General features: G+C 41.8%; 1 protein-coding gene across 1 annotated transcript; it reads right to left on the bottom strand.

Moving 5' to 3' along the window:
- Positions 1 to 148: 148 nt before the first annotated feature.
- On the bottom strand, positions 149 to 11,500 carry skor2 (SKI family transcriptional corepressor 2). The gene is made up of 9 exons (XM_085793828.1): positions 11,306 to 11,500; positions 7,477 to 9,474; positions 6,756 to 6,819; positions 5,895 to 5,972; positions 3,521 to 3,586; positions 3,327 to 3,425; positions 3,010 to 3,077; positions 1,840 to 1,899; positions 149 to 1,184 (listed from the first exon to the last, which is right to left on the bottom strand). Exons 2-8 carry the CDS (start codon positions 9,448 to 9,450, stop codon positions 1,843 to 1,845), a joined length of 2,406 nt encoding a protein of 801 aa, XP_085649954.1. The 5' UTR covers positions 9,451 to 9,474; positions 11,306 to 11,500; the 3' UTR covers positions 149 to 1,184; positions 1,840 to 1,842.
- Between the last annotated feature and the right edge of the window lie 1,084 nt (positions 11,501 to 12,584).

Below are 12,584 nucleotides of genomic sequence, written 5' to 3'. Positions count from 1 at the left end.
TTGGAAAATTTGGGTGGTTGTTAAAAAGTACCTTCAGGGTGCTTCAAGCAAACATTTCTTGAAGCTATGCTCCTATTTTAAAGTTTTAAAAAAAGCACAACCGGATGCAGTAACATCTGCATTGAACATAATACTATAGGTTTCCTTATACATTCAGAAATCACTCACAAATACTAAAATTGTGGGTACAAACTGTTCCACCAGTTTGTGTAAAGTGTTGAACCCTCTTTGTGACACCACCCCATAATGATACTGGTCAAATTCACCAATAGGTTTAAAATCTAAATCACCAATAGTCCCTGAACTCTGATTCCCTTCTCTCCTTTATTTTGTTCTTCATCTGGCATCTTCAAGTTAAAACTAAAAGCTTGAGTGAATCAAGTTCCCATCAACATTTTATGTCTTTAGTGATGACTGATCATCATAAAGTAGCCTAGATAATTGGTGGTAATGACGATTTGTCCTCACGTGGAGTTTTGTTTTCGTCAGTAAACATAACTGGATGTGATGAGGAGAATCCCTTGGGGATCTAATGTTGACGATGAATACAAGTTGGTATGTTTGTTTGTCTTTACGGTCCCCATTTGGTGATACCACAGCAACAACAACAATAACAACAGCAAAAAGTCTTGTGTGAGGTCCATCCTCATCCACAGTCTGGAATATGTACAATTGGGCCAGCAGTAGTCATAGTCACAGTTTTCATGCCCAGTCTGACTGAGGATTTTTAGTGTTCAGAGTTTCTTTTTTCAAGAAGAAGAAGAAATCTACAACTGCCTTATTGGTGGTCTTCAACAGCCTTAGAAGGAGTTCACAAAGGGCAAGAAAGGCTGTGGTTGCTTTGGTCCTGGTTGGGTAAAGCTTTGAGTCTGACTGCCAGTGCAGCAATGAGGAAAAGAGCGGAAGGCTCCTGATGTCACCAGTTTGTCTCCCTGTCACCTCAGTCTTTCTGGGATATAAAGTTAACCATGGCAGAATGAACTGGTCCAAATGAGTCCTTCCGAGTTTAAGTGCAGACCTATTAACAGTGGTGGTGCTGAAGAAGCAGCCAAATAATAATAATCTCACCTATATTTCTCTGTCAGTTTTCTTGTGAGTTTTTTTTTTCTTTTTTCTTTTTTTTGTTCTTGGAATATTCACAGAAATCCAAGCAGCTTCCTCCTTCTAGATCCTCTTTCCTCTGCCTGCAAAGATGATACATAAATGAAAATTGAACATTAGTATCATATTACTACCAAAAACACAATAAAATAATAGCTACTGTATAGTATTTTCTTTTACAGCTAAGCTTGTGAAACCATGGTGAAAATGTGAGAATAACTACTCTTATTTACACAAGAAAAGAAAGTGACTGAATTGCATCTTAAAAGCACCACCTGATTCACTGTATTCCCCTGCGCTGACTTAGCCAGGCTAGCGCCGCCTACTGGTTCCGGCAAATTTCATTTGCCTCAACAATGTAGTCAGGACACTAGCAATGCGTTTCGGTTTGCTCCGTCCGCCAGAGCGGACGGACCAATCAGCGAACAGACGGGTAAGTGAAGGCGATGACGTTGAACTCAAGCGCTCAAGATTAACCTATGAGCTTAACCGGTGTATAGCACACGTGACCACCAAGCAGCAGCGATTAGTTGAAGCAAATGTAAGCAACCGCCTCCCGGAAGCAAACGAATCCCTATGGCTCGTGTTCAGACGCTTTTTGAAATGTAATGAAATAAGCGGCTGATGCATCAGGCTAGCGCTGACTGTGATCGCTTGTTTGATTGATAAACTCTAGCCTGCATTTGGTCTAGCTTAAAACAAGGAAAAGCTGCACTATCAAATGAATGGAAAAGTCACCTTCTACTTGTTGAGATGCGAGCTGATCTTTTCTTTCCTGATGATGTTTGCGTAGGGAATCTGAAAGAAACGGAGGGTAGAGGCAAAAGTTAGATTCATCTGAAACAGACAGGACTTATACAGTATTTATATATAAAATAAATGGTCACAGCCAAAAGTTATCAGTATTTGATAGGGGTTTTAAACTTCAGCTCTGGTTCTTAGTGAATACTATAGTATGTGAGGCTTAATACACTGTTTTGTTTCAGAGAATGGATTTATGAAAAAAAAACACATTTCCCTTTTTATGACAAGAAGTGAACCAAGATTAAGATTTCATTATATTTTCTAAAATATGCCACAGCAACATAAATCACAAATTGTGTTTGAGTTTACTTTAAAGTCTGTGTCAGATGAATGTGTCATTACTCTCCATCTGCTTCTTCTAGACACATTTTTCAATTTTGAGCATTTTGTTGTGTGCACATGCATGTACATGCTTATAAATGAGTTTGGATGCATGTTCAGTCCTGTGACTTTGTGGTTACACGGGTGCGGCGCTCTTGCTCTTGTGTGTGCTTGGGCGTATGTGCGCGGCTTGCGATCTTGTGCGCACAAGCGTGTACAGTTGTGTCAGAAAGCAAAGACAAACACCGTCTGTCAGCTCGTCTGCCAGCTGCTCGCGTGATTGATGTGGACGGAAATGCTCAGACGGCTGCAGAGGAACTTCTCACCCATGAAAGACAAACTAGATGATTGCCTCTGTCTTTTGATGGACAAATAAGCAACGGCACACATGTCCAGTTGAGTCCAGCTGATGCCTTCATTTCATCTTCATTTCATTTCTGTATTAGTTTAAAGACTTGGCTTAGAAGCTCTTATTTTATGTCTACAATCTACTGCCGTCATACTGTTAACTGAGTTATTATTGTCACATTTTCTTAGCCATTTTGATTTGTTCTTTATTTGTTTGAACTGTATTTTCTTGAGTAGTGCTTCATAATTAGTCCTATCATCATCAAAATCATTACCAAGACTTCCAAAGCAATCAGTAAGTTTTTTTTAAATTCACTTCTAAATTCACTACCATTCAATTCTATGAATGGATATTTTAGTTGTCATTTACAGGCGAAGCAATGATATTTATGTGCTGTCAGTGTTCAGCACTGATTGTATCATTAGTAGTCTCACCATCTGTAACTGTTGGACCATCTCCTCTCTGTAGGCGAGCTCTCGTTTCATCTGGTCTTGAAAATTATCTGAAATTAGTGTAAAAATCCATGATTAGCCTGAGCAGCATTGTCATTTCAGTAGCTGATCAAGTCACTGAGGTGGTGAAGGATAAAGAACAAAAAAAGGGAAAACTAAAGAGAGTAAAAGAGTAAGAGATGGAGAAAAAAGAGACAGACATTGAGGAGAAAGTGAAAAAAACAGAGGAGACGTTACCCTTCAAAGCAAAAAGAAGAAAAGGGATATGAGGTAAAAAAAAAAGAAAAAAAAAGACTTACGAAAGACAGGAAAAGGTGAAGTGCCCTTCAGAGCGTGAAACTCTTGCTCCAGTCTCCTCCTGAAGTCGATCTGCTCCAGCAGGACTTTCTGAAGCTCCTCTGCAGGGGCAGGAGAGAGCAGAAAAAGAATGAGCAATGAAAATACAAGAAGAGCCGAGAAGAAATGTTTATCTACAACCTGACTTAGTCTTTACCTTTCTCCATGTTCTCCACATCCTTCTTCAGTGGGACAGGAGAGGCAGCTCCTTGGCTTTGATCGCCTGAAAACAAAGAGCAGTTTAGTTACAGTACATCAGTAACATCTGACACCAGGAGTCCGACTACAGCACCGGACACTATATTTCATTTGTCAATCATTTCTGGATCACATGACTCTCCCTCTCTCATATTGATCTGATGCCTCATCTGTCTTCTCTCAGTGTATCCTCCATATATTTTTACATGAACCATCTGAATTCTGCTCAATTTATGAACACTCGCTCTGACTTCCAGTGTTCAGTGAAGCACTGCAATTCACTCCTTGGCCTCTGGGTGTCAGTGTAAGCTTGTGGTAATGGAGACATTTACTCCACCTCTTTCACAATTACAATCTTGTCATTAAAAAACAGAAATTTAAATTAGAGAAATGTGCTGAAAGCTGAGGTGAAGGTGTGTGTTGATGAAGTTAAGGTTTGACTGGACATTACATCATTTTTTTCTCAAAACCACAAAGCTGTGTGCTTTCAAACTGTTGCGTTGTCACGTCAAGAATTTGTATTTTTCGGGGGAAATATATTGTAATTTAACAGAAAATATGTGTATACTGTAAGACTATTGTCATATTTACACAATGTTTAATATGATCTCTATTTTGTCTGTGTAGATCTACTTGTTGCTTGAAAACTTAACAATTCCCTTCTTTCCTTTGTGACAAACATCTCCATTACGCGCTGCTCCCAAATGTAGCAGTTTGAAAAGTGTCTGTATTGTTTTTGTGTGTATATATGTGTTTGTGCTAACATCTGAGTTGTGACAATGAGGCATTGAACGCCTTAAATGAAGCAATCCAGCACCCTCGATGTGTATATTCTCCCCCAGTCATTTCATATCTTGGCTCCTTAAGCCTCTCTATGCTTCTTTCTCTCCCTCATTTAGAGCAGGGAGAGCTCTCCTCTCCTCTCCTCTCTCTCCTCCTCTCCTCTCTCCTTTCCTCTCCTCTCCTCTCCTCTCCTCTCCTCTCTCTGTCTCATTTGACAAGCAAATTTGCAGACAGTGCCTGAGGATAACAACCTCGTTTGACAGTCAATTAACCGTGAATAGTCAAAGCCAAGGCGGTTTGCATTACATAAATGGAAAATTAGATTATTTTTTCTCCCTAGAAACAGAGGGAGAGTTTAAAGACAGTGGAGAGGGGGGGAGGCGGTGGGACTCGGAGGAATCAGGCCTTCTAATCACGTAGAGCTTCCCACCGCCCAGGGAGACGTTTGGCAATCAGGGGAAAGGTGGTCTCATTTAATTTGTTTCGTGTAATTTTTCGAAATACATTATACATTATGCGCAGGGATCATTACGGTGTGTGTGTGTGTGTGTGTGTGTGTAGGGGTTGAGGGAGTGGGGGGTAGATATAAATGTTGGCACAGATGTCATAAAGCACTTTTAATGTCTTCCTGACAGATATAAAAAGGCAATAAGCTGTGATCTTTTTCAAACGGGAAGGGGTTTTTTTTTGCGCTGAGGAAGGGGGAAAAAAAGGCAATTATGTCGGCAGCGATATGGGTCTAGGATGGAGATTGCCAACGCGGCTGCTTATCTCTGAGCTGATGTTTTCTTGTTGAACTATAACGGCCCCCCTAAGAGTAACAGCCCTGGTGACAATGCTGCTAAAGAGAGCAGCTGTGGCAGAGTGGCGGCAGGAGCAGCTTTCCACTGCTGTTTCATCTCTCTGTACTATTATGAATCCTAACTCACCGTCTGATAGGAGGAGGAGACTGAGGAGGATGAAGGTGAAGACTATGGAGCCTTCCTTCACATGCTTTAAGCATTATTTGAGTGTCATTTGTGTAATAATTAGAAATGTCACTGGATTTTTTGTAATAAAAAAAAATCATAATTTTTCCAATGAGATTTTTTTTTAAAATCCACTTTGTTTTAAATATAGACATTTTACATATTGTGTGTGCTCCATTAAAACAGGGAGGGCCATCTGTGTACCATTCAAATTTTATTGTTATTGTTTCTGTTTGACATTTTTTAATTTACCTTTCAATATATCTTTTTTTTAAAGATTTTTTTTAAAGAGATGTGTTAATCTTTGAAAGGTCTTTTGATTTAATTTCCTAAAGTACAGGGTTTAATCTGCAGTCTTATTAAGAGCTCAGTTACTCTGTGATGTGAGATTCAAATTAGTGAGGAGTGAAACCAAATGCAGAATTAAATGAGCCTTTTCATCCTAATAATTATCTTCAGTAAGAAGCTAACCTGCCTTTTTTTTTCTTTTTACATTTTACTGACTTGTCTTCATTGAATAATTTGATGTTTTAACAGCTTCTCTGCAGCCATTTACAGAAAGAGAAAAGCACAAGTATGTACCTGAGCTCTCCCTCCAGTAGTCCGGTGCTGACGTCTCACTCTCTGGTGCAAAGAAACTATTCTGCTCTTTGTTTTCGTCTGAGAGAGAGACAGAGAGAGAGAGAGACAGGATGAGAGATTCACTAAGGCCCATTGGTTGAGCTGGTTATCCGGACACATGGAGATAACTAAGTGTGCGCATGGATGTGTATCTCCTTTGTGTGTATACGTATTTAGGCTATATGCCACGCATATGTGTGTGTTTGTGGCCACGGCACCACGAAACACACAGAAGACATTTTCTTCAGCAAAAGGGTCAGAGTGGGAGATGAGAGGAGCAAATGAAACGTCACAGGAATATGAGCCTTGCAGGGACACAGAGACACTATAAAACCACTCACTCAGACAATAAATGAAACAAAGATGCTATAATACAACTCAGACGACCCGACTCAGATGTCTGATGAAAACAGATAGTGTGTAACACTTTGCTGAAATAGATTGTGTAATGCTATTTGATGAAACTGTAAAAACCTTATCAAAGATTTGATGAAACAAACACCTTGTAAAACAACTGCGAGGTGGAAGATGTAGTGTCAAGAAACCCACGCAAACAGTCGAGCGAGCAAAGTGATTTTTGTAAATTATATATGACAGAGAAACTATACTTTAGTTTTGCAAATGCTCGATGAAACAAAGACGGTATGTAATGCACTTCAACTTTTGTGCGGTTTAAAGTGTAAAAAGCACAAAATTCACAGTTAATTACATTTTCAAAGCAGGCAACACTCAAATCCTGAGAATAATTTCCTGTCTTATCATTTAAAAAAAACAAAAAAAACTCCTCATTAGAAAAGCCAAAAAACTAATATCTGTGCTCACCAGAAATGCTGGAGTTGTCTTTGGTTGCGTACGCAGGTAGCCCTTCATCTCTGTTTTTGTGAATCTGAAAATCACATATAGTCAGTTAACATTTCAAATATCAGTTGTGCATCAGTTATAATAATATTTATGAGTCTTATACGGTAAAGTAAACCATGTATAATTCTTACTCTTTGACATGATACTCATTTTTTATATCAACAATTTTCTTTTCTTCTTTTCAATTTTGTAATCTCTCTCATCAGTGCCCTGCTTCTTAACAGCCTAGGCTTCTATTCACTCATAACGATTTGAATTGCAGTACATGGTTAATCCCCTTTTCCCCTCTGAAATCAGTGAAATCAGGTATCTGTAGTATGTTAGTCAGTGAATGGTTTAACTTGTTCTACTTTAATATGCTGCTCATAACTCGTCTTGTCGTTCTCTCCCCCAACTCCTCCTTCTCCCCCCTCCATCTCTCAGAGGCCTGGTTAATGTGGGAGTCGACAGGTTAAAGATTAGAGTTGCCCTAACAGGCTGAGGTGACAGAGGGAGAACAAACACACCGTGGCTATTAAACAATCCACGCCTGGGCCTATTAGCCGGGATCAGAGTGGGGTGACTGTTTCAATTTCTACTGGGAGAAACCAGCCTATCAATCTGCTTATGCAGATCACATCACTGCCTGACTGCAGCACCATTTAAATAATAATTAGCTAAAGTGGCCTGGGGGGATATTTACGTTTTTGTAAGCTGGGTCCTCTCTGTGAGGCGGGTTGGAGCTGGAGAGAGGCAGGCCGGCTGGAGGGGAGGCGGGCAGGCTGGGGGACTCCTGCTGGATGGGGTCCGAGGAGGAGGGAGGGGAGGTGCTGGGGTACACGACGCCACTCCCTCTCTCCTTTCCCCTCTCCTCTCCAGCACTGTCGCTCAGCGCAGGGAAGTACAGGTTGGTTTGAGTCTGTGGTGGCCTGCTCGTGAAACCTTCCTCCTCCTCGTCCTCCTGCTTGGATGACTCCACATCCACCTCCCCCTCCTCTTCGCTCTCCGCTCCCTCCGCTTCTCCCTCGCCTCCGCTTTCACTTCCGTAACTACAGCTGCTGGTGGGCGATAGCCGCTGGTGGCGCTCTGACCCGCCGACCACGACCCCAAAGTCTTCATCAGTTGCCCCGGCGACTCCTCCACTGTTGCTGTGGAGTTTGGCGATGCTCTCTGCATCCTTGATGACGGGGCGGAAAGCCGAGCCGTAGCTTGGCTTCCTGCTTTGGAGGGTCGGGGTGTCCAGGAGTTTGAGCCAGCCCTCTGATGTCACAGGTCGAAGGTCGGAGGTGACCGCCGTACAGTCTGGTTCAAACAGCCCAGATCTTGGGGTGGCCGTACTACTGCCAGAGGCCAAGGTTGCACTGACACTATTTCCGTTGCCAGCTACAGCTCCAGGCTCACTGGGGTCTGAGAGATCCAGAAAGGCCTGCCTGAGAGAGGGGTTGTCTGCCAGGGAAGTGAGAGCACTGGGCTGAGGCTGGAGGTAGGTGGGGACAGGGATTCCTCCTGCTGCTCTTGGTGGCCAAAACATGCAGAAAGGTGGATAAAAAGTGTCTTTGCGGCCAGGCCATAGAAGACCAGACAACCCTGCCCCTTTCTGCCCAGCTGAAACATCACTGTCCTCTTTTTTCTGCTGGCAGAGGCCGAACGCTGGGAAAGGGTAAGGTGAGGGGAAGAGTGATGTAGGAGGGAACTTTTGCAGCATGCCGAAGCCTTTGCTCGGGACAGGGATGACAGGGTAGCTACGTGGGGTCTTACGGGGAGACAGGCTACCTCCATCCAGATCGTCATCGTCCTCAAAGCGGGCTCTTTTCTGAGCACCCAGGTCAGGTCCCATCATGTGTGAACCTGGGAGACTCTTCATGGGCCCCATGGAGTGACACTGGGATGAAGAGGGCAGCGCTCTTTTTCGGCTGCCTCCATTGAACATAGCTTTGACGTCTTCCCATGCGTAAACTAACTCGTCGGCTGGGACTTTGTCAGAGAGTTTGAGATGTCGTCGCCAGGAGTTAAAGTTGGCAGCATCAGGCTGGGTGTACTTGGCGTCTGGTGTGCGATGAGAATGGAAAATGAACTTATTTGGGGAGAAGTACATATTGCAGAAGGAACACTTGATGCATTTGGCTCTGGAGCTGTTGTAACGTGCTGGTATGAAGTTACCACGGCAACCCCAGGCACACTCGTGCGTCACATCGAAAGCAAAGTTGTCGGGCAGTTTCGGCGGCGCATTCTCTCCCAGGAAGGACTTGCACAGGCGCTCGGCTTCACGCTTGGTGATCATACCACAGCGGCGTGATGAGATGGGCATGGCCCCGGCCCGACGGAGGATCTCCAGCTGAACCGGAGTGCACTGGACACAGGTGATGCCCAGCGCCACGCGACGATTATGAATCTCATTGTAACTGTAGTTCTTGAGGAGTGTGTTGGAAATCTGCGCCAGGCAAAGTCTCTCATTGTGATCAATGACCAGTGATACGATTGGAACGCCGTAGAGGATGACCTGGCCGACCTGGTTGGGCTTGAGGGGTGAAGAGGAAGAAGAGGGAGAGGGTGAGGACATGGAAGAGGATGACGAGTGGATGTGGGTGGGTCTGGGTGGAGTCAGGGGTTCCTGCTGATAGCCAGTTGAGCTTGTCATAATGATGTCATTAGAGCTTGAAAGATGGGTTTTATCCATACTTGGAGGAAACTGTAGAAGGACCTAGAGAAAGAAAGAAAGAAAGAAAGAAAGAAAGAAAGAAAGAAAGAAAGAAAGAAAGAAAGAAAGAAAGAAAATAAATACATTTTATTCAATCTTTCTTAATTAAATAGGCAATGATTTCTATATAGAATAACCTCTGTTGATGCATTTATTCTGCCAGAAATATGTGTGTTATTGTGCATAATAAATAAAAATTAATATTTAAAATTGGATGTATTTACATCAGATTAGTTAACCGCCCAGTTTACGGCCAAACAAGACAACGCTGCAAGGACTCACTTGATTTGGAAATAAATCAACATCAATACCTATTGAAAATTAGATTTGAATAATAGATAATAAATAGGATCTGGACTGCTTTGAAAAATATTAGGAGCAGAGAAATATTTCAAACCATCAACAGAAAAGGCAAATACAATAATTATGTGTCATTTTCAGCATTTATTCCTGTATTTTCAAAATATTAAATATGAATGACCAGCAATCAGTAATTTTCTTTAAAATGACTGTCCCTGAAACTTTTTTTTAGTTTTATAGATTTCCAGTCATAGCTTGAAAGTAATATTTGTGTTTCCCTGGTTGTGTTATCAACAGCTGTTCAAGGAATATAGAGGTTTGAAAAAAAATGCTAAAATAAAAGTCTATGAAGATACTGAGGCACATAGTTCAACACATCCAGTCTCGCCTTTTTTTTTTAAAGTCTTACTGTATTTATTCAGCTCTAAAAAGTATCATGAAAAAAAAAACAGAAATCTTAAGAGTAAGAAAATATTTATAATGTTCCATGCACTGGGTAACAGCAATATTAACTTGTATTTTTTTACAGATTGCATTGTAATGTTTTTAGTGTTTTGGCTTTACTTTATTATAAACATCAATTAGTTAATTAGTTAGATAAATTCGTTTTAGTTTTTTTTTATGGTGAATTCTGAAATTTATATTTTAGAAATTATCTTTTAAAACAAAGCACGTCTAAACCTATTTGTAATCTGACTTTTGGCGTGTTTACAGAACAGAAACGACGCCGAAAAAAGAGAGAAATTGCTCACAGATTTTTTAATCTACTCATTTAGTAAATATTTGTTTAAACAAAAAGCCTCAATCAGGTCTACAAATACATTTATACATATACGGGGAAAGCGTTATAATGTTAAAGCGGAACAACAAGGTAGGATAAATAAAACAAAGAACGAAAAAATGTCATTTTGAATTTAACAATTAAGAGATTTGTTAGAAATTACAAAAGCGCGATAGGACTAACATAATGTGGCGTAATTGCGCAGACTGACCAACTACCATGAGACAATGAAGTAATTAACCAACAAAAAAGTCCAGGCTCTCGCCTAAAGTTCAGAAATGAAGTAGCCCGTTGGCTCAAATATTAATTTTAGAATTTCACATCGGCCAAGATTAATTCAAAGCGACATTTTAACGGCAGCTATAGGCCTGCAAACTAACGCGCTTCCCAGGTAAAGTCAAGCCTCCAACTTATCGTGGAACAATTTCGCTGGCGGTCCTCACAGTCTAACAAAGTGTTATGATAATAATAGTAATAGGAATACAAATGCACCACAATTAATAGGCTACTGTTCACGATAATAGCAACAATAATAATAACAACAACACAGTCTTTGTCTACATTTTAAATTAGGGTGCGATAGCCTGTGCAACGGAATGTAAGATGTTCACATTCATTTTCCTCTTTGTGAACCATCGCTCATGTCACACACACACACACACACACACACACACAGTTTCCATTAAGCAGATACATTTTAGAAACAGTTGAATCAACTTAAACTCAAAGCTGAAACGGTCGAGCAGTACTTACCTCTGACTCCCGGGAATAATCCCAAATGCGTGGAAAAAAACGAACCCCGTCACGAGACAAATCGATTTATCCTACACAGTTTTAAAAAACTCATTTTTATCACGTGAACGAACAGATTTCACTGAGTTATATCCGAGATGAACAGAATCGGCATCAGCTCGCTCTCTCTCTCTCTCTGTCCAGCTGACGAGTGAGATGTGAGTAAACTGCGACGCTCGCGCGGCTTTATTCGCTTTTCAGAGACACCACGCGCCGTCCTGATCTCTCTCTCTCTCTCTCTCTCTCTCTCTCTCTCTCTCTCTCTCTCCAGACAAGGCACCTGCCTCGTCTTTGATTGGCGTGTAGCGCGAGCTCAGCCCACCATCCAGGACACACACACACACACACACACACACACACACACACACACACACACGTTTTTATTTCTCTTTGCTGCCCCACCTGAGCAGACCAGCTAACTGACACTCAAAAGGCTGCAAAAGTCAAAAATAACGCCACGGACGGCAGGACGCACGGAGCGCGCACTACGAGCATTGGCTCACGTGAACCCGCACATTTCAGGGTGAAACTCATAAACTACATCAGAACCAAAACAGAATTTAAGATCCGGATCATTCTGGCGTCTGCACTCACTAATTGCGACTTTTAATGAATATTAATTTGGAATTAATTTGACACTGATCTCATCTCTACAAACAGTTGTAACTACAGTACAATCTGTCGCTATCAGATTGGTGTCTGCAGGTCGACTGCACACACTTGAGGGAGGGACGGGTGGATGGGTGGTGGGGGGGCACTTTGACATTTAATAGCCTAGTTTGGAAAAAGCCTGGAATAAACAACGCGGGAGTGTGACTTTTGATACACAAAGCCCTGAGTTGTGAATTAATTAACAAACTGATGTTAGGAGCGACTGCTGGCACCAGACACAGGCAGCAGATGAGCTTGGCATCGGAAATGTGGCTTTTAAACACAGACACAGTGTGGAGTAAAACATTAGTCTGACCATAGGGCCCGAGAAGGAGGAAATAAAGGCTGAGGCAGCAGTCAGACAGGCAGGCAGTCTGGGGATCAGAATAATGTCTGTCAGTACAGTTGATACTCATATTCAACGCTGAGAAGGCTTTTCTAAATATGACTCTATACATGTGCAGGATGTTCCCAGGAGATAGACGGCAGCAGGAAGCACACTATATAGCCTATATCATCTGTTGTAATTGTGGGTCAGAGGAGCAGCTATAGCACCTAATGCTGAAACGGCACAGACAATTCACCTGAA

The sequence above is a fragment of the Trachurus japonicus genome, chromosome 12 (genome assembly GCF_045865225.1).
Source record: "Trachurus japonicus isolate A0001 chromosome 12, Traja_1.0".
Taxonomy (NCBI): domain Eukaryota; kingdom Metazoa; phylum Chordata; class Actinopteri; order Carangiformes; family Carangidae; genus Trachurus; species Trachurus japonicus.
Note: the sequence above shows the minus strand (reverse complement) of the source record. Positions and strands in the feature narration are given on the sequence as shown.